General features: G+C 47.9%; 2 protein-coding genes across 5 annotated transcripts in view; both read left to right on the forward strand.

Annotated features, from left to right (window-relative positions):
• pak4 (p21 protein (Cdc42/Rac)-activated kinase 4) overlaps positions 1-7,111 on the forward strand; it is a 41,107-nt gene extending 33,996 nt beyond the window's left edge. For all 4 annotated transcript variants that reach the window (XM_069186375.1, XM_069186376.1, XM_069186377.1 and 1 more), the window contains exons 8-10: positions 461-586; positions 1,173-1,307; positions 2,557-7,111. In XM_069186375.1, the coding sequence (XP_069042476.1) occupies positions 461-586; positions 1,173-1,307; positions 2,557-2,712 (417 nt within the window). In that variant the 3' untranslated portion in view covers positions 2,713-7,111. The remainder of the gene's footprint in view (positions 1-460; positions 587-1,172; positions 1,308-2,556) is intronic.
• Positions 7,112-9,861: 2,750 nt separating this feature from the next.
• On the forward strand, positions 9,862-18,606 carry LOC102689512 (sushi domain-containing protein 6). Its single transcript, XM_015340612.2, has 5 exons — positions 9,862-9,944; positions 12,322-12,425; positions 14,860-15,060; positions 16,567-16,708; positions 17,144-18,606. The coding sequence occupies exons 2-5, from the start codon at positions 12,332-12,334 to the stop codon at positions 17,511-17,513; spliced, it is 807 nt and encodes a 268-aa protein (XP_015196098.2). The 5' UTR covers positions 9,862-9,944; positions 12,322-12,331; the 3' UTR covers positions 17,514-18,606.
• The last annotated feature ends 4,187 nt before the right edge of the window (positions 18,607-22,793 follow it).

Genomic DNA, 22,793 nt, shown 5'->3' on the forward strand with positions numbered 1-22,793 from the left:
TCAGCTTGAATACAGTGCAGTTTCGGTATTGAAGAGAAAATGAAGATGTTCCCTCGTCTTCCCTCTCAAAAAGTTTTCAGCTTCTCTTTGTGATGGTAGTTCCATCTGGAGGTGGAGTTTTTGAAGACGCATAAACCGGGAAAATTCCCATTCCACTGCATTTCATTCCTTTCCAGGATTTCCAGCGCCAGTTTACATTTTCAGTGCTAATGCAGCAAAGTTGTACATTGAATATTCGAAGCTTTGTCTGTCTCATGAGAGTCGATTTAAAATAAAGTAAAAACCTTGAAATGTTCAACATCCGGTGTTGCCATTTATAATATGCAGCTCAAATGTAAGTTGTTGTGCAGTAGAAGTCTAATCTGCTCTCATAAGGCAGGACAAAGAGTCCTTAAAATTGTCATCACAGGCTTTGCAGGAGCCCGGTTGCTGAGTGCTGTGTATGTCTGCTTTTTCGCAGGTGAAGCTGTCCGATTTCGGGTTCTGTGCCCAGGTTTCTAAAGAAGTCCAGCGGCGCAAGTCCCTGGTGGGCACACCCTACTGGATGGCTCCCGAGCTGATCTCCAGACTGCCCTATGGCCAGGAGGTAAACTGCCCTGCCATCCAGCTTCCGCCTTTCTCACTGCGGCAGGAAACCCTAGATCACACTCCTCTGCTGGCTTTCAGCAGGGGATGGTGTTCATCCACATTCTATAGAGCATGCATGACTGGCAGTGTTCCTTCCCTCAGAAATCACTTTTTAACCACATGTTAATATCGAGATGTGTAGTAAAAACCTTCAAATAAACCCATACTGCTGATTTCTAAACCTCATGAACAGTTTACTGTACCCATGTCGTTCCTTACAAAGCTTAGTCATATTCTAAGAGAATGGACACAAACACAGCGGGCACAGACATGTTACCTTGTGTGCCATGCAAGGCGCTCAAGCAGGCACATGCAGTATTTTGGCAGAACTGGACAGTTTTGCCCATTGGATGGACTTTGTTTTAGAAGGTCATGCTTCCATGTGCTGGCTTTTTATGTTTAAATACTTCATAGTGGTCACTTGTCACATAGAAATTCACATCAGTAGCTGCATCAGTATGCGTAGACTGCAGGTGTCATATAGGTTGAGTGCCAAGCCAGCAGTCATTCAGTGTTCATTCTCTTTTCACTCTTCTCCCCTGCAGGTGGATATCTGGTCCTTGGGGGTGATGGTCATTGAGATGGTGGACGGGGAGCCCCCTTACTTCAACGAGCCCCCCCTCAAAGCCATGAAGATGATCCGGGACAACATGCCCCCCAAACTCAAAAACATCCACAAGGCAAGTCACCCTCGACATTGGAAACCTAGCAAGAAGAGACCGTGTTTGCACTGCTGTTTGATCCACTTCTTGTTCAGAGAGGCATAGAGCCCCCAATGAATCTGATAGACAGAAATCTGTCCTGAAGTGTTATTTTATTTCCAAATGCCCATCTTATTTTTTGCTGAGTAAATTTTCCAAACTCGGACATCACTCATCTGGTGTTGGCATGCACACAGCATTGTGGGTAAGAAGTGGCTACTCTGAGATGGAAGTAGATTTCCCATCCCTGATTTTCTCTTTGTATCCTAATGGTAATTTGTGTGGAGACCTCCGACATTCATGCTTGGAGTGTTTTAAACCATGTTACACTTTTAATAATTCCCCTAATTTCCATAACATTATTAGCCCAAAGGACCCCATTGCACTGTACACATAGGTATCCACTCTACCACACGTGGTCTCTGTAACGGCAGCCCCACTGAACAGCTAATTAAGTGCAAAAGAGCAATGGACTTCAGAGTCTTCACTCAAGCCCACAGTGGAATTGAGTGAAAACCACAAGGCTCACTAGTCTTTTGAATCTGTAATGACCAAGTAGTCAGGAACTCAGTGCAACGTCTCACCCAAAGGATTTCATCCACAACACAGTCTCCCCATCGGTGTGCTGCTTTGGACATCCTGGTCTCTAGTCCACCAACACTGTTTAAAGCAGCAAACTGGTTTTCTAAAGACAAAGCCCCAAAATTGGTTTCATCTACCCAGACAGTACTTTGTTCCAGACTCCACAGAGTTTGTGTAGAAAAAAAATGTTTAGGCTCCTATTCTAATTCAGAGACATTACAAATTGGTAAAGCCATCTCCTCTTAAAAGGTTTGAGATGATATTAGTCTACAGGGCATTTGTACTCCGTCTGTGTGTTTAAAAGGAAACTGGTGAGGTTGGGTCCTCTTGACCACAGGGCTGGGATCCAGCGTTTCACCCCTTCATTTTGTTACACCCATATTTGTATTTTGTTATGTTGTCCTCGTTAGCTGCTCAACTGTCTTTTCAGATCATGCCACACCTTTCCTGCTTACAGCTCTATGTATCCTGCACATAGTTAACGGTGGTTGTGGTAGAAGACCCCACCTCAGCTCAGCTGAAGTCAGCTTGTGGTTGTGATATTGGCGTCTTGTCTTCCTGTCGGTCTGTGATTTTTGTGGGTCTTCCTTCGTTAGAAAGACCGAACGCGGTGGCCTTACTGTGGCTCTTCGCACTTGGCTTGCAGGTCTCCCCGGCCCTCAAGGGCTTCCTGGACCGCATGTTGGTGCGGGACCCCGCCCAGAGGGCCGCCGCCAGCGAGCTGCTGAAGCACCCGTTCCTGAGCAAGGCCGGTCCGCCCTCCTGCATCGTGCCCCTCATGCGGCAGAACCGGATGAGATGAGGGCACCGCGCACGGACACGCCTGCCTGCTTGTCCCGTCAGAGTGTCCCCCCCTGCCTGGGGGAGACGCCCCAAGTCTCGACACTGACACTACAGACAGGCCGCCGCCCTGCTGCACGCCCTCAGGACTGGGCGTCCCTCCTCCCGGCTCCCCCCTTCACTACCGAGGAACCACGCAGGCCGCCAAGTGCAGAGGAGACAAGGATGGGAGCAGCCTTGACCCCCTGAAGTATCTCTGACTTTCTCACTGATTTTGTAGGGCCGGGTTAGATGTGTTTTTTAAATTCTCCGCTGGCAGCAGCGGTCTGCCTCACACTACTACGGAGCTATTTATGACGGACCTTTGCGGCACACGGAGACCTGAGTCCGTGCTGCCGCTTCTCTGAGCTTGGACAATTGCAACACGAAAATGTTTTTTTCTTCTTCTTCTTCTGCTAAAAACAAAAATCACATCGCATTGCGTTTTGTGCTGGCCTTCCACCACAAGAAAGGGCAACTGGAAACTTATTAGATTTTTTTCCCCCCATTTGCCTGGTGAGAACTTATTGGTGGTGAAGCAGGATTTCGAGTCATTCCCGACTGGGAGGGCACAGCAAATCCAGGTCCTTTTCCCACCCCACTCTTCTTCCGGAAAACTGGATACTTCCTCATTTTTAAAAGAAATTCTTTGCAACACTACTGTTCACTCAGAGGGAAAAACCACCATCGATACACAACAAGATACTACTGAAGAAGGACCGCGATTTGATATATATATATAAACTTTTAGAAATAGTGTTTGTGTTAAGGACACTAAAGCAAAGATCAACACTGGAATTGTTTTGTTTTTTTATATGAATATTATAAATATATTAAATTCTATATCGTTTTTGACTACAACGATGGGCTGTTTTAAGCACTGTAGAGAGGCTACAGTTTTTTTAAGAGTGTCGCACTCAGAGTAGACAGTCTAGAATATTTTTAATGACATGACAGAAAACGTTTCCTTTCGAATTGATGCATGTAGATTTGTTTTGTGGTTTTCTTTCTAAGACGGGGGGGCATTGAGAGGCTGGGATTTAGCTCTTTCTCATTGTTTTTTTTTATCATTGTAATGTGTTGCTTTGGATTTTCAACTATTTCTTTATTTCATTGGGTTCTGAACGACTGGACTGCTGGGGTACATTGAAACACACAATGCTGGAGAAAGCAGAAGCCAGGGAAAGGGGGAGGGGGACTGTTTGAATGTAAATCTGAGCCGACTATCACTGTTTCCTAAGAGTTACCATTACTGAATGCAGATGTGAATGTGTGTTGTTAACTTCTCACGTATAACCACTCCAGGGGCCTGAATTGCTTAGCTGAGTTGTGGGTCTCAGTCTGGCAGCCCAGCAATGAAATTTGATTTCTGTCGTAGCATTCAAAACTGGCAGGAGTTCACACTTTTTTTTTCCTCTTTCTTTACTCGTAAAATTCACGGTGGGTGCTTTAGAGCAAGATAACCTTGACTCCGTGCAGACAGCTTCAATACAGAGTCATGCACTCCTGTCTGCCAGTGCTGCTTCTGACCACAGGCGTGACCACGACGAGCCTCGGCGCTTCCCGAAAAGCGCTCATGCTTTGGTAAATTAGTTTGCTTTGGTGCAGAGGTGTGAATTCATGTTGTGTGGAGACGTATTCCACTCCTACGCCGACGCAGCCACAGACAATCTCAGGCCAGGCTCTCACGCGCTGATCTCAAATAAAGGCCAAAACTTCACACCAGGGCGCCCAACAAACAACTGGCACTACCACCTGTGCACCCGTGCTCCGTCGATGGCTTGTGCACAGACACGCTCGCCAACGAGAGAGGGGGCGCGTGTTCCTGCACCGGCAGGCATGGGTGCAGACCCACACGGACGTGCCCTGGTGGAGATGCACACTGTGCACGCTCCCATAGCTCTCTGGTCTCTCTTTGCGTGGAGTCCCAGGCAATAAGCAAAGGCTCCACTAAGAAGAGGAGAACAGGGAAATGACGCAAACCAGTCCAGCCTGAAATGGATCAGACTGCTGTGCACTGGGAGACTGATCACCAGCTCGGCGCTCTTCACGAACACTACTTTCGACACGCACTAGAACACGCCAGCTGCTTTGTGCGTTAAGGGTCAGGGTGGCCCTTTCTGGCAACACTACAGACACTCGCTGTATTCCTGACGTGCCACTGCTTCACTGAAGAGAGGAAGGATCATTGTTCTCCAGTTTTTCCTTTCCAGTAACTGTCAGTCGCCCTGAGAGGCTATGACACTCAAACACTATCGAAACTGCCTTTTAAAAGAAAAGACTTTTTAGAAGAAAGTATTTTTTTTCTAAATGTATGCTTGGGGAAAAATGCCTTTTTTTTACTGTGCCAACTTTACTCTGATTTGTTGCCTCAAGGTTCAATTAGAATTTTATCTTCAAATGCGTCTGTGGGGCTTAGGAATTTAATTACAGTATTAGTAATTTCAGACTTTGTTTTTTGGGGGCAATGGGTAAAAGAATTTCTAAATGTGGACCCGTGGACTCCCAAGACCTTGTTTTTGTTATACAGTTGTTACGCTTTTTCAGTCGAGCCGTTTATTCCAGTAACCCCTGGGAAGAAAACCCCTGGAAACTACGTTGTTCATGATCCAAAATTCAGACCTTCATGAAAATTGAGCAGTATTTCAATCAAACCTACGGGTGAATGAGTCTCTGCTGCAGCACAATGAAAACATTCAGCACATTCTATTGTAACGCTTTCTCAGCTGGATGAACATGGACCTATAAAACTACATTCCCTCTGGTTGCTCACTCAAGGGACCAATTAGCCGTGCATCACTGTCCTGGTTTGTCTAGTTGGTGAGTGTTGGCACATCTCATCTTATAGTTCTCAGCTCAACGCCTTGAGGTAAAAACTGTGATTGGATTGCTAAGAAGTGCTCCTTTTTTAAAAAGATTTTTGTTGGAGGTGGGGTGGTAAACCTCTTTATTGGGAAGTGACCTTTAAATTGTCTTAGTGGCAGACATTGAAGGGTGTATTCTGAATTAACGGAAATGGGTTTTGGAGTCGGGGTCCGTTTATGTCCGACTCCTGACTGTTCTTGGGGAAAGAGAGACACTCAAAGAGCTGACATTCTCCATAGGCCAGTACTTCATAGGCAGTCTTACCATTGACGCACATGTGCTTTCTGCTGTGTCACCAGTAGAACTTTATGGAGCTGACACTAACACTGCTGCTAGTGGCTGTAGCCCAGGCGGAAGCATGGGGTGATGCCACTGCGTTTGCAGCTGTGCCTGTTTTAATGGAGCAGGTGGCTGTATTTCATAGTCATAGTGGCAACTTGACAAAGTCCACTCATTAGAAACACTTGCTCTGGATTGGCAGTGGCCCTATAGATTCGCTAAGATTAGCAGGGCTACTTTACTTGTGCACACAGATCCAACAAATTGGTGACTGCACAGCGAAGTATAACTAGTTAGTAGAATATTTAATTTAAAGGACAGAAATGCTGAGCAATGCCTTTTGACGTATCTTGAAAAGAACTTTTCAGCAGCACTGGGAGCATAGCCGTTGGTAGGAATGCTTTTTAAAACTCTTTTTTCAAGCGAAGCATGCAGTGTCACAAATGCACGTGGTTAAAAATCTGTCTTGTGTAGCTTTACTGTTGTTCCCTCCCCCCCCCAACCCCCCAGTTTGCATTTTGCTGTCACTCTTGTCTGATTTACAAAACTGCAGATTGGATACAAGAAACTGCAGAGGTCTGTGGGGCAATATCCAGGAACAGTGTGAGTGACAATAACAACACCTTTTCATGCCCACACAGATAACTCCAGCCTTCCCCTTTGTCATTGTTGGAGACGTGCCCAACAATATGATACATGATGACATTTAATTCATTGCCTGCCGTAGTTGAGTGACATGCCTGAGGAACGATAACAGAATGATTTGCATAAGCCAAGAGCCTTGGTATTGGGGATTATATGTGTACCCGTCTTAAAGATGCTCGTTTCATCCGCGTTTTAGTTCTGGAACAAAACCTCACGTTGAGCCGTCTTCATTTTCCATCACACCTCAGGGCTGCAGGGGTCGACCATCACAGCTCTCACACGCAGACAGTGACAACTACTGGGACATGTTTATGTCAAATGGAACGTGGTGCATTTGGAACTCTTTTGCATTGTCTTCTTTCCCGGGCTCTAGTGCAGCAGTATTGTGGATTTTCAGACTGTGTGCGTGCTCGAGAGTGTGGGGTGTGTGCGTGTGAAGAGGGGTGGGGGGTGGGGGGACATGTTTTATTTGACTTTAATGGTTCTTTCCTGAATGAATTTCCTCTGTTATAGATAAAAGGAAAAAAATGAAGAAAAACCCTTTGCATAATGCAGATTTTAAATAGTTTTGCAAATACATTTTTTAAAAAATATGTAGTTTCTGTGTGAAATTAATGTTTGGACTTTTTTCTGTATTGTCTTCATGTGTGCACACATGTGCATAAGAACACAGCCCTAAGGCTTCCATTGCGTAGCGGTGCGATTGAGGTTTTACCAACTGTAGGCTCTTGTGTGTAAGTCAACAGCAGACATGGAGGATTTCATGTCTTCTCCTTTTTTCTGAATTTGTTAAGGACGGATGTGGTTTTTTCAGCCCTGCTGCCCTCCTAGCAGTTAACTGGGGATGCTATTGAACTCTGCACTGGAAGAGGGCAGGTCTGAGCAGGAATAGGTGTCCTCCGATGTCCCTGTTTGCCCTCTCTCCCTTAGTTCTTTGTTGACGAAGGGAGGCAGAGCTCTGGGCCTAGAAGGCCATTGTAGATTTTTTTTTCCCGAGCTCTTGAGGGAAGGCTTTTTGTCCAGTCATTTCTTCAAGCATCCCAAGAAATTGCCTACAGCCCACAGGCACAAGTGTTGGAGCTCATGGCTTCCTGATTGCTGCCCTGAGTGCCCAGACCTTAGTTTACACACCCGTCCTGGTGTCCTGAGTTTCACCGCTAGTCCTCCGGACTGGCTAGGGCACAAACGAAGCTTTCAGGGATGGGACGCCCTGCCCGTCTAGTTTGGGACCACCAACGTGACGAGGCCTGGACCCACTCTGGGAGCACAGGGACAGTGGGGGACAGTGGGGAAGTGGGGAAGGGATCCCCAGACCCTCTGGCAGCTCTGCAGCTCAGTGCAGGAGCTGTGGCTCATCTCTTAGGGCCTAGACACTGGTGCACAGACATACAGCGGGTTTCAGGTGAAAGAGCCTGGTTTGAGAAAGCTGGTTACAGATGACGAGCAGTGACCAGGGGATCTGCCTTCATCAGAAGTCTTTTCAGCTTTCTATTACTTTCATTTTCTTTCCAGCTCTGGTGTCACGACCAGAGGTTCGGATTGAAAATAGATGGAGAGGAATCTGAGCTTAACCAGCTGCCGAATGTAGTTTAGAGTGTTAAATACGTAGAAGACTTAAGCGCCTTTCTGTACTGTATATGTGTGCTGAGGACCAACTCCTTGGACAAAATGTGATGGGCTTATCCCAAGTCGGTGAAGTCACAACTGGACTTGTACCAGTATCCCCAGTCGCCACCTCGCAGGGCTTCAGCTTGAGGTGTTGAAAAATGACACAGCACTGAAGCCACAACATCCTCTCCTGTCTTTAACTTCCTTGACACAACAGACTTCAAAACCGCCAAAACTCTTAAAAACTTTTTGAAGTAACTCTTTAAATACAGCTGAAGTTGAACAGTCTAAAAAAACAGTTCGATTTAAGTTCAGCTGTTTTTTAACAAGTTCTACACTTCGTTAATCTGGAATTGGTTATAACACCTTCCGTATTTCCCATTCTTGATAATCATCGACGTTGATGAAATGTGATATGTCAGCTGTTAAAAGGTATGGGGCGTTGAAAAGTGAATAAGACTGCCTTGTCCTCTCGTCTCTCCTTGTCTTATTGTGGTCGCTATAGTGATCATCCGTGATCCTACCAGTTTATGAGAGAAGCAAACTGGAATATTCCAGCTGTGCGCCGAGATGAATCGAGACCCACACGCCCGCAGCTCTGGTGAAATAAGGAAATGACTCCGAAAGCAGAAGTCGTGGCTCGACAGCAGTCGGGAACCGAAAGTTGGCTACTGGGCGATTGAGTTGAGAAAGATCCCTCCCGGAGTGTTCATCCGGCGCGTCTCATCCGCACTCGGATTATCGCGAGTAAAACAAACGCACGGCCTCTGTGCGCTTGTTTTAAACTGCCCGAGTCGCAATTCCAGATTCACGGACGATCTTACATGAATTCCTTATAACCTGCTACCTTTCCGCCGGGGGTTCAACACAGCTCAGGGGGTAAAGACACTTGCGGAGACGGGACAGTGCGCCGCTCCGGACTGAGTTTTACACCCGTGCCCATCAGACAAAAATAAATCACGAAATAATGCTTGTGTAGTTTTTTTTGTGTAAGAGAACTCAAGAATATAGGTCAAAGTGTGGGGGGTGTAGGTTATTAGTCTTCCGAGGAACCTCTCGATTTCACACAACTGACGCAGCGTGGGACTGACACCTTTCGTATACATATTGCGCTCTCGGGTTAGAAAATTTTCTAACCTTAGAAAGTTTTGCTAAACGTTTCTCGTCTGAGTCATTCGCTGTTGAAGTCTCGGCTCAAAACGGAGCTATTACAGAAACGCACCTTTTTCCACCGCAGAAAATGAACACAGACCCGGTGTTTTATTTTATTTTTTTGCGTGCATGGTAAAAACCCCAACCCCAATTCGCAAGAAGCGCACTCGGACGCTTTTAAACAGCGGGAACGGCCCACGATACGAGCCAGGCACGAGCGCATCAGCTGGAGCAAAAACGTACTCGAGTCTCGGCTGCCACGTAGGGAGGAAGCGGGCAAAGGAGACCGCCGCTGCCATCAGGGCAGAAGCGGGGGCGCCGACGTATTTATCTATCAAAGCTGTTCTGCAAAGCGGCCAGACTTCCCGAACGCCACGGCCCCACCGCGGGGCGGGGACTGTGACGTCAGAGGTGTGCGGGAGCCCGGAGCTCGAGGCACAGTTAAAAGTCCCGGCCCGCAGCAGCTCGCGCCTGGGACCGGCAGACGGCTTCATCTCCGGACGGCGCGCACCTCAAGATTTTGTTGGAAAAATAACAAATATTCTGGCACTTATCCTATACCGAAAGGAGTGTGTGTGTGTGGTGGTTGGTTGACGCCGGGAATTGTTCCTCGTTTCTGTATAGCAGCTTTTTTTTTAATAACGAACCTTCTTGTAGAAGCTATAGGTGAGTATTGTACCGTTTTGTTTTAGATTAATTAAAAAATATATCCAGGCTTTGTATTCTGGTTGTTAAATATCTCCCGATGTTGGTCGCTTTGATGTAAAGTAACTGACCGAGGTGCGTTTCCCTGTTAAAGGGTTAGAAAGTTTGTGGGTTTTTGTTTAATGACGACAGTAAGCCTCACTCAAGACAGATGTAGCTATCAAAGCGACAGGCATGTCTGTCCACATGTAATAACTCTATTACAGCCTAAAACCGGTACACTTCGGTGAATGGGAAGGTAAACCTTAAAAATGCATTTGGTGTAAAACGGAGTAACGTCAACGGATTAGTTACTCCCGCGGGTCCGTGGAAGACGTGTTGAAACGTTTTTCCATCAATCTCTATCGCATGAGGTCAGGTTCCGGGTGTCACCCAGCTTTCCTGGAAAAGGAGGAACAGTGGTCACTTGCCGAAATTCGCAGGTCCAGTGTTGAGCAAGCCCCTTCTGTCACTGTGTTAAGATGTCAAGGGACTGTGCCCGTTTCCTCGAAACGGAGATACTTGCGAGTCGCGTTGGCCTTGCTCGGCTCGGCTGTTTGAGAGAGATGGGGTCAGTAAGTCAGCAGGGAAGGAGAGCAGATCGCACCTTGAGCTGACACGCATAGTTCTGCTGCTGCCGGGTTTTGCTCAGCTATCAGCCCAGCTACGCCGTCTCGCCTAGATGGACTCTAGCGCTGTGTGCATTATTGACAGCTTGTTTTTAAAGCTCCTCTCCTTTGGAGGGGGTGGAAATAAAAAGTTTCAGCTACACAATCTGCAATGGCAAATAAATAATTTCTTGATGGCCAGGCAGTTTCAGTTTGACTGCCTGAGCTTAGCAGCTGTTGCAGGCATCACATAACAAACCTTCATAAGGCTGGCAATAGGGGATGTGTCTGAGTCATGTCTATTAAAAGCAATGTAACTGTGCATTGGCGCAGTTGATAGCAATATCTAGAGAATCAGTCAGTGAAAGTGCATGTGCTGGAAATATTATAATGGCCATGGCTGTATACAGTACATACAGTCCAGGGGGTTCCCCATCGCAATTGCTGCAGGGTCGGGGTGAAATGGGACGGGACGTGGTCCCCTATAGTTTTCGGGGGTGCTGAAGGAGACCCAGCTCAGTCCAGGGTTCGGAGAAAGCTTCTGACTCCTCTCGCCGTGAGGCAGGACTGGGAGGCACTTTCTTTTCCAAAGAAAACTCCCAGTGGCTTTCGCCAGTGGCGAACCAGCGCTGCTTCCGAGCAGGGTGGCTCCCAGCCGGAGCTCCGGCTCACAGTTCCCACGCTTTTCCCTGAAGTGCTCTGGCTTTGCACACAAGACCCTGCCTGGTGTGCTCTGTGCTGTGCTGCACAGCTGTGCTGTGTTACTCCACTCCCCCCTGCGGTTTCCCCATGCTTGGCTGCACGGCGCTCAGCTGCAGTTTCCAGGGTGTGCCCCCATTTCTAGGCGCCCTGGCTTGTGGCAGTCGGGCAGCTTGCTTGTTGCTCTTCGCAAACCAGGAAAGCCCCTGCCCTTAGGTGTGGTGTTTGGGCAAAGACCCTTGAAAAACGCCAACACCAGAAAATGGTTCCCTCCAGTGCGTCAGTGGGAGGAGTTTAAAACGGGACTCGAGAAAGCAGCAGTGCAATGCAGTTGATTTGTCTGATTGACCTGGGAAGTGTTTGCTGTGGTTAATTCATGCGACACAGACCTGTGAGAAAACAGTGCAGATCCAAACAGCTCAGGGGAAACCAGAGGAAAAGCTGACGGTGCATCTAGTCATACTGGGGCCTCTGCAGTCAGCTCCCCAAGGTGTCACTCTGTTCTCACACCCACTGGCTTCCAGCCTCCTGTCATGTGGTTCACAGCTGAGAAGGTGGGGACCGGCCCAGCCGCTCCAGCTCTGAGTGGTGCAGCCACCAGCTAGACAGAGCTGCCTTTGAAAGAGGCACAGATGTGGATATACTGTAACTTGTTTTCAAGGCTTCTGCTACAAGACAAAACACTCCTGGTTGAGTTTTAAAGGGATGTAAAGTCTACAGGTACAAAAGACAGAAACCAACTTAATCGTAGGCACACAGACAAGCTCAGTGGGGGGGGGGGGGAATTTTTGCTTTTGTACAATTTTGCAGAACAGCCTGCAGCTTGTGAAACTAGGAGTGCATGGAAGCTCAGTGCCGCAGGAGCGTTACTGTGAAGGCTGGCAGTACCAGTCGGTCTGGACTCCTCCAGCTGTGTTTGCGCGTGTCCGCGCACGCGGACCAGGCGGGGCCTGGGCTGGGCTGGACTCCGCTCTGCTCCGAGTAGAACATGACGCGCCAGGTGCCCCCTCCCCCAGCAGGTCCTGACGGGTCCCCTGTGTCTGTCTCTGCAGGGGAGTGTTGATGTCCTACCCGGCGGTGTCCTCATGGCAGCGTGTGCGCTTCGCCCTGTGCAGCGCGGCCCTGGTGCTTGCCTGGCTACCGGATTCCACAGAAGGTACCGCCACCAATCCGCATTCTGACATCCCTGCTTCCTTTAGTAGAAGAAGTACAAAAGAGCCCTGCTATATGCTGACAAGCGGAGAGAGGCAATACTACTGCCACAAAACGGAGCCGGCACAAACACCCCCGTACCGTGTGGCACATCTTGCCTCGTGCGTTGTGCAGGGTCCGATCTCAGGTGTTCTTGCAGAAGATGGGTAGTCACGCTGACAATGGAGAACTGCTGTCATCAGCTGCTCATTTTAATAAGGCAGGTCAATGCAGGGCTGCAAATTGTGGCGTCGAAGAAAACTCAGTCTTCACTCAGGTTAGGAGATTGTCAAATGGAGGTCTTTAATTCAACCAGCTGAAGGGGAGCAGATCCCAGAGAAAGGGTTTGCTCTAGCACTCAGTAAGACACGCTCGCTTTAAGTTACACTTTCCTTTTTAGACACTAAAATCAGGCGAGACTTTAACATATCAAAGGAACATGCAGGGTTGGGGACAGTGTCAGAAGTCTTTCAAACCTAAACAAAACAGGACAGGAAGATGCCATTTGGCATCCTGCAGTCTGTTTTATTTCACTCTGGTTGAATACACAGGTGTGAAGAATCACAGGCTTTAGTTGCAGAAAGGCAGTGGTCTTAGGTGCAAACAGAAAACCTTTCCCACGCATAGTCACTGTGTTGACCCTTCTCACTCGGTCTTCCACAGTGGTTTGAGCATATGTGAGAGTGAAGACCTGTCTGACAACCAGAGCAGAGTCTGTGAGCTGTGCAATGCAGTGTGATGCTCTTATTGTTGAATGTGCATTATATGGACATAGAGAAGCCTCCTGCTGGAGCAACATGACTACATGACTGCTTACTCCAAGATTTGTCATTTCGTGTCCAGGAGAGCTGCTGTATCTGCAGGTTTCTACTTCTCTTTAAAGCATAAAGAGTTGGGGAAATGCTGGCAAATTGGTCCACTTAAGCCAGTAACAAAGGGATCGGGGTCATGCAGAGTTCAATTGAACTGGCTTATGCAGTGTGCATCTTCAATCTGTAAAGAACAGGATCCTGCAGGCAGTACATGGTCTTTTCTTATTGCTACATTAATAGTACATTTTATCTTTTGTGGCGCCTTAAGAAGTGGTTTCTCAAAGCTCTTTACAGTAAGAAAAAAAAGTAGACAATGAGAGGAGACACTACTACTGTAAGGATATGGAGTACAGTAGGAAAGCAAAGGGCCAGACCCAGAAGCAGTCAAATAAAGGCCCTTCTAAAGAAGAAGGTTTTTAGTCTTGATTTGAAAGAGCTCAGGAGGGTGACTCTTTGATATCCTTAGGGATAGAATTCCAGAGCTTTGGGGCGCAGGAGGAGAAGGCCCCTCACCCACAGTATGTAGACGGACGTGGGGTACCCCAAGTGAATACTTGCACAAGACTTGGTCAGGATTCTGGACACACTGAAGTTTGTTCAATGTGGATTTAGGCACTACAGAGAGTAGGACATGCATTGCACCAGCTTAGCTCTGCTGAAAAGCTGACAACATCCACACTGGAGGAATGAGAGGAACGGAGGAGCCCAGGGGGACGGGGTCTGGAGACCACTGTGTAAAATCGCTACAGTGCTCCACAGTCTCACTTTCACCATCTGGGTCGTACTTGCACAGTCAGATCGCAACTTATTATTATGTGCTTCTAAAAACAGCAACCACGTGTCAGACTTTTCAGCTAAGATATTATCAAGCGCAAGTTACTGTACATTTTGCGCTCTGCAGCACTCGGCTCACAGAGGAAACTGCTGAGTGGGGATCTGTTTGACTGAGGAAGTGTTGCTCTGGATGTCTGTCCTTTCATGGTGCTATGACACTCAGTGTTAACAGAGGGTTTTCATCCGTTGGGCCAGGCAGTGAGTTTTCATGTAGCACCCTGTGAAATGTATTCCTGTTTCTCATAAGAGGGAAGCAACCGTGAAGCTGTAAAGGTGTTCTGAAAACCTCAGCCACACCGTGCTTGCCTATTTGGTTTGTATCACTAGACGTGCGCTGTTCCTTCTCCAGGGCCTGCTGGGAAATGTGTGCACACTGTGAAGATGCTGTTATATCTTCAGGCAGCTGGGAGGATATCCTCTGGGGAAAATCATCCCAGAATTTCTTAAGTGAGAAATCGGGGTAGACAGAAGTCATTTGTTTGCTTTAAATTCTGCCCACGTTTGTAGAATTGACGAGTTTTACTTGGCAGGGTACTTGACTCCAGGTGAAGTATCTTTCTCAAGGGTACAAGAGCAGTGTCTCAGCTGGGACTCGAACCCCCAGCCTCAGAATCCCGACCGCCGCTCCGAAGCGTGGATCCTCTGCCTCGGTCCAACAGGAGCCCCCCGCGGGCCTTCTGAGCCGTGGCCGCAGTCCAGACGCGGTCCCGTTCCCGAGAGTTTAACCCTCTCCCTCTCCCTCTCCCTCTCCAGGGCGGAACTGCAGCCACCCGCTGGTGCCGGAACACGGGGGCTTCCGCTGCCAGCCCTCCCCCTGCCGCGGGTTCCCCCACAACCGGATCATCCTCTACTTCTGCGAGCCCGGCTACTCCCTCCCGCAGGACAGCCCGGGCAGCGCCAGGTGTCGCCACGGCCGGTGGACCTCCGCGGTGCCCGGCTGCGTCTCCGTCCCGGGTGAGGAGAGCGCGTGGGAGGCCCCCCCAGCTGCGCCGTTTGAAATCTCGGGGTGAGGGAAAGACCCCCACCACCACCACAGACGCACACACCTCCCACTACGGCTGCATTTTCCAGCTCGGGCCGGCCGGCCGGCCCCTGAGCAGAGAAGACGTCGCAGTCGCGTCTGAAAGGGGTCTGCGTTCTTGAGCTGCTCTGTCTGGCGAACCGTTAAAAAAAAAAAAAAAAAAACAGGGGTCCACCTCCCCCTTTTTGCAGGCGGCAGACAAGTAGAAGTTTGCGTGAACTCAGCCGTAGCTTTGCGATCGATCGCAGGCTTGACCGTGCCGGGAGACGGAAAACCTTGCAGGAGTTTTCCCCTGCCGGGCCATTTGCATGCTGTTCTAGTTTTCACTTTTTACCACACATGACAGAGGAGATTTCCCCTGATCTGCCGTAAGGGCAGGCGGCTCACTGCTCTCACTTCTCCCCCCTGGGATCCGCCGTGCCGTGGGACTGCGGGTGCGGAACGGCTGCCCTGGGTCGCCCGGGGGGTGCTGCCCTCCGGTGGTGGGCGGAGGGGGTCCCCTGCTGTACTCTGGGATCCTTTGCGATGAAAACCTTTTGCAAATGCGAGCTACCATTGTGTTATTAAATAAATGGGAAAGCACAGTGTAAGAGAGAAATAAACGACGTATAATCCGCCAGCATAAAAACAAAGGTGTCAAGCAACAGAATTGGCACCAATAAATAAACAAAAGCCCGCTGGTTGCCAGTTGAGTCACTGCTGTGTTATCTGCCACTTCCTCTTTCAGAGATAGGACAGGAAGCCTACATTAGGAACAGGAAGTCACCCCAGTCTCTTCTCCTCCCCCGTAAAAACAGACACTGTGTCACAGAAAAGTGTGGTGACTCTGTCCCACTTCAAACCACTTCCTGTGTCAGGTGTGGGGGGAACCACAGCCTACTCCTCACCGCCTCCCCACCCAGGAGGAAGTGAGGAAGTGAGATGCATGCAAAAAATCTACCTGAGCTTCAGAGTCTGGTGCCATCTAACGAGTGGATATGTTCTGCAGCAATGTCCAGTTATGAGAAATTCCAACTCAGCTGGGCATGGGTGCTGGAATCGAAGATCTGACCTGTCCAAGACCAGACTTTCCAAGGTTAAATAATCATTACTGATTAGTAGGCAGCACACTGTCTCTGTGTGTGGACAGGCACTTCTGTTTTGCCAGTCAGTCTTTCGTCTTAGAGGCTCTTGGTTTTAGACTGCGTAATAACTTTGTGTGTAGGAGTGAGGGTATGTTTTCTGGAGGTGTCTTGATCAAAACCCTGCTCCTCTTATCCTTGTAGTAACTCGCTGTTGGTCACTACTGAGCAAGTTATGATTTTGGATGTCTTCTAAAACCTGGAAGAGTAGATCCAGCCGGGATCGGGAGTGGCTCTCCTTTCTGCACCAGTTTGTCTCTCTCTTTCTCTTCCTCCGTCCTTGTTCTGTCCGCTTGACCTTCCTGCTTGTGTCCGCAGGCTGGAGCCCTGAACCGGAAGACCAGAATACCAACACTCTTCCCGGCGTTGCCATGACGGCCGTGAGCGTGTCCATCTTCCTGGTGACCACCACAGCCTGCGTGGTGATCAAGTCACGCCTCCAGCCGTGTCACTCGGACAGGTAGCCCCACCCCTTGCCCTTGCTGGCGCCCTGGCCTAGCTCAGCCAATCAGCACAACTCTCTCAAGAACATGGCTGCTCAAGCAGTCTCTACATTTTCTGTGTTATTTATCCTTTTTTTCTGCAGCTTCATGTTATAAAAAAATTACTTTCCTAAAACCACTGCTTTTTTCCCCAGTTGTGTAATAAAAAAACCCACAATATTACCTTCCTGGCCAACTTCATCTTATCCAATCACAGGATTTTGTCAGTTAACAGTTTCAACCAATTGGTTTGTTTATGCACAAAATTAGATTCTCATGCCAATCAAGCTTGATGACCAGTAGGGCCTGCTGTATGGAGTTTACACCCTCTTGATATTTTTATTTGTTAAATTGTCTCCATAAAATATAAACATTCAGATCTTTAACTCCCACTGTTTTTGCTTTTACACTAGGCGGTCTTCTGACCAGCTGGACCTGATGATTGACGGCGGGCCCGTTCCCCTTCCCTCCTATGAGGAGGCTGTGTATGGGAGCCGGGGAGAGCGGATCCCGCCCTCTCAGGGTCCTACTCAGCTCCTATTGGCTCGGGAGCCCCCCGGACTCCACCCTTCACACGCTGTCCCGGGCAGTCAACCAGAGACGACCTGCCTCTGCCCATTGGCCAATCAGACCACAACCCTTGCCCCGCCCCCTTACGAAGAGGTCCAATCAGAGAGCAGAGGAGGTGTCGGAAGGGAGTTGAGAATTGCAGTTGCTTCTCACAAAGACAACTCGGCTGACACCTGCTGCCCGCGGGGGACTGATAATTACAGCATGGTCTGAGAACCGAAAAGGCATACCTCCACATGTGTAGCGACATAACTAGCCTGGGCCGGTGCTCTGAATGTAGGTGCAGGCTCACCAGCGCTCAGGCGCCAAAAAGTGAATGTAATTTGTGTTCTGCATCTGGCAAAGCCCAGGAGCCTGAGCTCTGCAGCGGTGTGTGATCGCCTCACATCGATTGGTGTATTACCCCTGTGTTCTGTTTCCGCTCTCAGCGGTACCAGCCCAGCGGGAACTGGGCTGGTACTGTCTCCTGTCCGTGACAGGGCGTGTGTGTTTGTAAATTACAAGACGACTTGAAGGAGCTTGGCTGCAGCTCCCACGTTTTAATTTGATTTCGTCAAGAAATGATTTTTGCACCTAATTCCCAGTTTGCACTTTGTTTTAGTTTTTTTTTGGGGGGGGGGTTTGCAGTTTTATTTTATTCCTGCTTGTCCGTTTTATGTCAAGGGCTGTGCTCGTCCTCCACTGGACACTACCTCATGAGCAACACCGGGTGCGGTCAGCCCCGGGGTCAAAATACCGATGGCCTGTTCGCTTGTGAAGGACCTAGACAGAGCACAAACCCAGGAGAGTCCAGTTCGGTCTGCCCCCTGACTCAGCTACAACCCGCCTCTCGCTGCTGTTGCTCTCTTGAGTGTCTCCGAGTCCAGGCCGTCAATACCATTCAACTGAACTGCTCCGGCGTCCAGCGCTGAGGAATATCCACCCCATTCCACCGAGGAATGTGACCCGTGGCCCGATATTAAAATAGGAAAGGCTGTTTCTTTTGCATTACGACATGACGACGCGTCTGCTTGTCCGGTAGTGCTGAAAAGGCTGGAGGACCGCTCTGTCCGTGCTGTGGAGCGGACTCGCCGTGCAGCTCCGAGAGCCCGGCGGCCTCTGACCGGTGGCCTGCTTCTGCTCGCTGCTCTCAACTCTCAGCTGGCCAAGGGAGATCCAGACCACGTTCATGCACAAAAAAAAAAGAATGTTATTCTATAAGAACAGATGGGGAAAAATCTAATATATTTTATGTAAAATTTTAGAGAATATAATTTCTATGGTGTACTGCATGTATGGAAATAATAAAGGATAAATATTTTCTTTACTGAGTTCTCTTTTTTTTTTTTTGCTGCGAGACCACAAATGTTAGTTCTTTTTCATGTGTTTTTCCCCTGTTGGTATGCAGGTTAATAATACTGTGCAAGCTTGAGATATTCAGCTGCCCATCTGCGATCACTCAAACCACAAGCAGCCATGAAACTAGATCAAAGTTCATTCGTGATGTCTTTATTGTAATTTTTTTCCCCCAGAACGTCCTGTTTTGGAACTCAGGTCTATATATATATATGTATTGCTTTTTTAATAGTTATTTCTTTACCATCTGGTAGTTATGCCTTGTTGTTCTTTTGCTCAGCAACAGGTTAAATTTATTCACCAGATTAAGAGATTTCTGAAACATAAACGAGGGGGCACAAGGGGCAACGATGTGGAAGAGAATTTCAGACTCCAACCAGTACTTTACCCAAAGGGCGGTGGGAGTGTGGAACAAGCTACCCAGTCATGTAGTTGAAGATACCTTGATTTTTGTTTAGAGAAATGGCTGGTAGAGACACTTGGATCCATTAACTTCTACCTTTCAAATAGGCTAAGATATGCTGAATGTCCTCCTTTCATTTTTAACCATCATTATGTTCGTTTTAAAGATAAAGTTGAAGCAGGTAGCTGCCCCAGCATGCGCAGGCTGCAAAGGAACAAGAAAAGGTTTACTTCTGTGCTGAAAAGAGAAGAAAGGAAATGCAATGTTTCAGCTGTGGAGTCTTCTTTGGGGTGTCAAGAAGGCTCCACAGCTGAAACATTTCTTTTCGTCTCTTTTTAAAGATATGATCATTTTAAGTACAAGTATTTTAAGTAAGCAAGAACTCTCTCACTTTCACTTTTTAAGCTCTTGTTAAATTGAGGGTGATTAGTATGTAAAAGAATTTTGCATTTTATATAAAAAAAGAGGTCGTCATGCTTGTGCGCAATAATGCTTCAGTGCATTTACTGTCATGAAACACGGGGATCTTTTTTTGCACCACTGAGCTCTCCTTTCAGAAGGGCAGCAGCTGGTGTCGACAGGGAGAGAGCGGGTGCCACCGTACATTAATGGCCTAGGAAACTATATTAAAATTTTCATCATAATTAATTGCATTCAAATAACTCTTTTCACCCCAAAGAACCTAAAGGAAAGAGCTCTAGATGCAGGAGGAGGCCTGTGTTATCTGAGCACTGCAGGGCCCTGCAGTCCCCGCTGCTCTGCTTCTTTCGAATGTTGTCTTTGCAATCTTCTTCCTGTCTGGTGAAATTCTATCGCTGATTCCCCTCTTCCTCCCCTTGGTTAGGAGGATATGGATCACACAGGGGCAGACTGGACACAGTGCCACAGGCACAGTGACCGGCTGGCCCCTGTCTGCTGGGGACAAGCCTAGCCCCGTGTCGAGTCAGATAGGCCAATAGACAATTGAGTGTAATTTCACTACCTGTGCGTGCACACTGTACTGTCGGAGAGTTGCAGAGTGCCCCTAGGTGGGGTTAGCTCACCTCGTCCAGTGGCATCTGTAACTGCAGCACCCTGAGGTCCTGCTCTCAGTCCCTCAGTCGCTCATGGTATCAGTGTTTTCAAACTGGCCTCCCGATCTGTTCCAGTGGAGGCCTGTCTCCTTGCCAGCTGCCTGGAGCCTCACAGGTGCTCAGGATAATGGATGGCTAATGAAGTCCCTTACAAGAGGGATCGGATCCGATACTGATGCTGAGAGCACAATTCAGGGTCTGTGCACACTTTAAGCTAATATACTCCAAAATGGATTTGGGGATTTAAATGTGGAAAATTTAACTTAAAGGGAAAGGATATCCCGACAGGGGTATTCATCTTTAAGACACTTTCAGACAATCCACCAGCTTCAAAGCTTCAGTCCTATAATTGGCACTTAACTGGCTCAACAAACCAAGAGAATCAATGTGTTTAAAATACTTTGCAAGTCATACTCACTGCAAAACTCAAATATTCACATAAGACTGTTGAGACCTTAAAAATAAAAGCACACTTACATATCACAAGGATTCTACATTTTTATTAGTAGTACTGTAGTGACATTTTGAATTAGTGATACTACTGTGAATACTATTATTTTGGGATTGCGAATTTATAATCGGCGCCTTATTTTTAAGTATAAGCCACCACAGCTGTCTTTTGCATTCAAAACAGAGCAAAGGTGTTTGTTCTTCCTTAAATGTGCAGGTATCGGATCTGACTAATGCTCATTAATAGACTTTTAGGGTGGCCTAGAGCGCCCCCTGGAGGGCAAAATACGGACAGTGGTTTCACTGAGCCTCAACTCTTGCCCTGTGAACAGGCGTCTGATGTTGTTAGATTACATAGATGCAAAAGAAAAACTGAATATATTATAGTAAGTCTACTGCGTAGTTTGAATGGAACAAAATGACTAAGACGTGTGTTTCCAAACTGTATATTTACACACTCTAACACAACTCTAACTTTTAAGAACATTTAAAAAAAACACCCCCCCGCAGTAAAAATAAACACAACAATCGCAGGGTTAACGTGAACACCCCTGAAAACAGTGGACGTGTCCAGCTTCGCTCTTCAGATATTAGCACACCCCTCAAACGCATTTCATCCTCTCTGCATGACATCGCGGCCAGCCCTGCAGGACACTGTAGACTACAATCCAGCAGAGACTGCCGTGTTGGGGTCTGCTCCGTTTTGTGCACTGCATTTTCCTGTTTGTGTACAGATCTGTCCGAGTGTAGCTACCTATCGTCTACCTATTCATTTTTTTTTACTTTTAATGTTGATCTCAGAAGCATGAATCGTTTTATACCGCGCTCGTCGTATGAGCAGATGTTTAAACAGGCCCGAACGGGAGCTCTGTCTTTGGCTGGAAGCGGACGTCCTTGATAATGATTATGAAGCAATCCTGTGGTCCAACGAGCCATCGTGAGATTGGGACACGTTTGTCGTTTGGGCCTTGCCAAATCGTGTCACCGCGGGTATGTTTCTGTTAAATTACACAACAACCGGCCTCTGTTTTTCGTGGGTGGTTGGCCGGGGCTCTACGCAAGATATCGGAGCTCATCAAGTGGCATTTTTATATCGTATCGTATTTTGAACGCACTTTGAATGGGGATGGATGCGACACAAAGGCCCGTGGTTGTACGCCAAAGAACCTGCTGCACTGGTGCTGTGATGTGCGTCAGACAGCGATGTCTAGGGCAGCCGAGGTCTAGGGTTAAGACTTCCCGCGCCACACTGACATGGGACTGCTCGGGCTCTGTGAGAAGCAAGAGTCACAACACACAACACCCCCGAAAGAAGCTAAATTCTCAGAGAGTTTGAGTCCCAAGTTGGGCTCCATGTACTTCATCGCGTCTTTAACGAGCTCTTTAGCTTTCAGACTTATTTTGACATGAACAGAATTAAGTTGAATTCGGTCCATCAAATCTGACAGGAATCTAATACCATGTCTCTACATTACGCATTAGGACCGAAGGGCGCACCCGGAAAAGTGTTTTGCTGAAATGTTTTCTCTTTTCTTGTCCACGAAAAACAAAACGCAGCGCCTCTGTGGCACCATCGCCTCACCAACAGCGCTCCGCGTTCATTTTCAAATCACTCAACACCGTCTGGCCTGCCTTTCCCAACACTCAAACTCGCTTCTCCCTGAATATCACAGCTGTAGACGCGTGTCTGGTGTAAGATGTCCATTGTACGTAAGGAAAAAAATATATATTGACAGCAAGTTACCTACTGTATATCGCTACATGCGGACTAACAGTTTTAAGCAGTGGAACTGATTGCACGTATATTCATTACGGAGCCGTCATTGCTTTGATCTCTAAATCCCACAGAACTGGTGCTCATAATGGTTCTGTTCATATTTGCTAGAAATTGCAAGATTTCACTGTGACTAAAACCACAGACGAATTCTGCAGCGCCGGACATGGACGCGATCAAAAAAAAAACCCGACAGTGCCAGCCAAGGTCAAGGCAGCTTCTAGATGCGTTCAGTGTTCAATTTAACAGGTTGTACATGCACTGCAGTAATCACTGCTATCTCATAATTACGAGATAAGGGGGTAGCAATGCGCTCCCTTAGTCATGAGCTATAAATCCGCTAATTGCACCTGCCGGGTCGTTGTGCAATCGGCGAATCTCGTGAGCTGAAGGGCCGTGAGGAGGGCTTGAGCAATGAGAGAGAGAGGGAACCGGAGGAGGGTGTGGCGAGGGGTTGC

Source organism: Lepisosteus oculatus, chromosome 3, assembly GCF_040954835.1.
Source record: "Lepisosteus oculatus isolate fLepOcu1 chromosome 3, fLepOcu1.hap2, whole genome shotgun sequence".
Taxonomy (NCBI): Eukaryota; Metazoa; Chordata; class Actinopteri; order Semionotiformes; family Lepisosteidae; genus Lepisosteus; species Lepisosteus oculatus.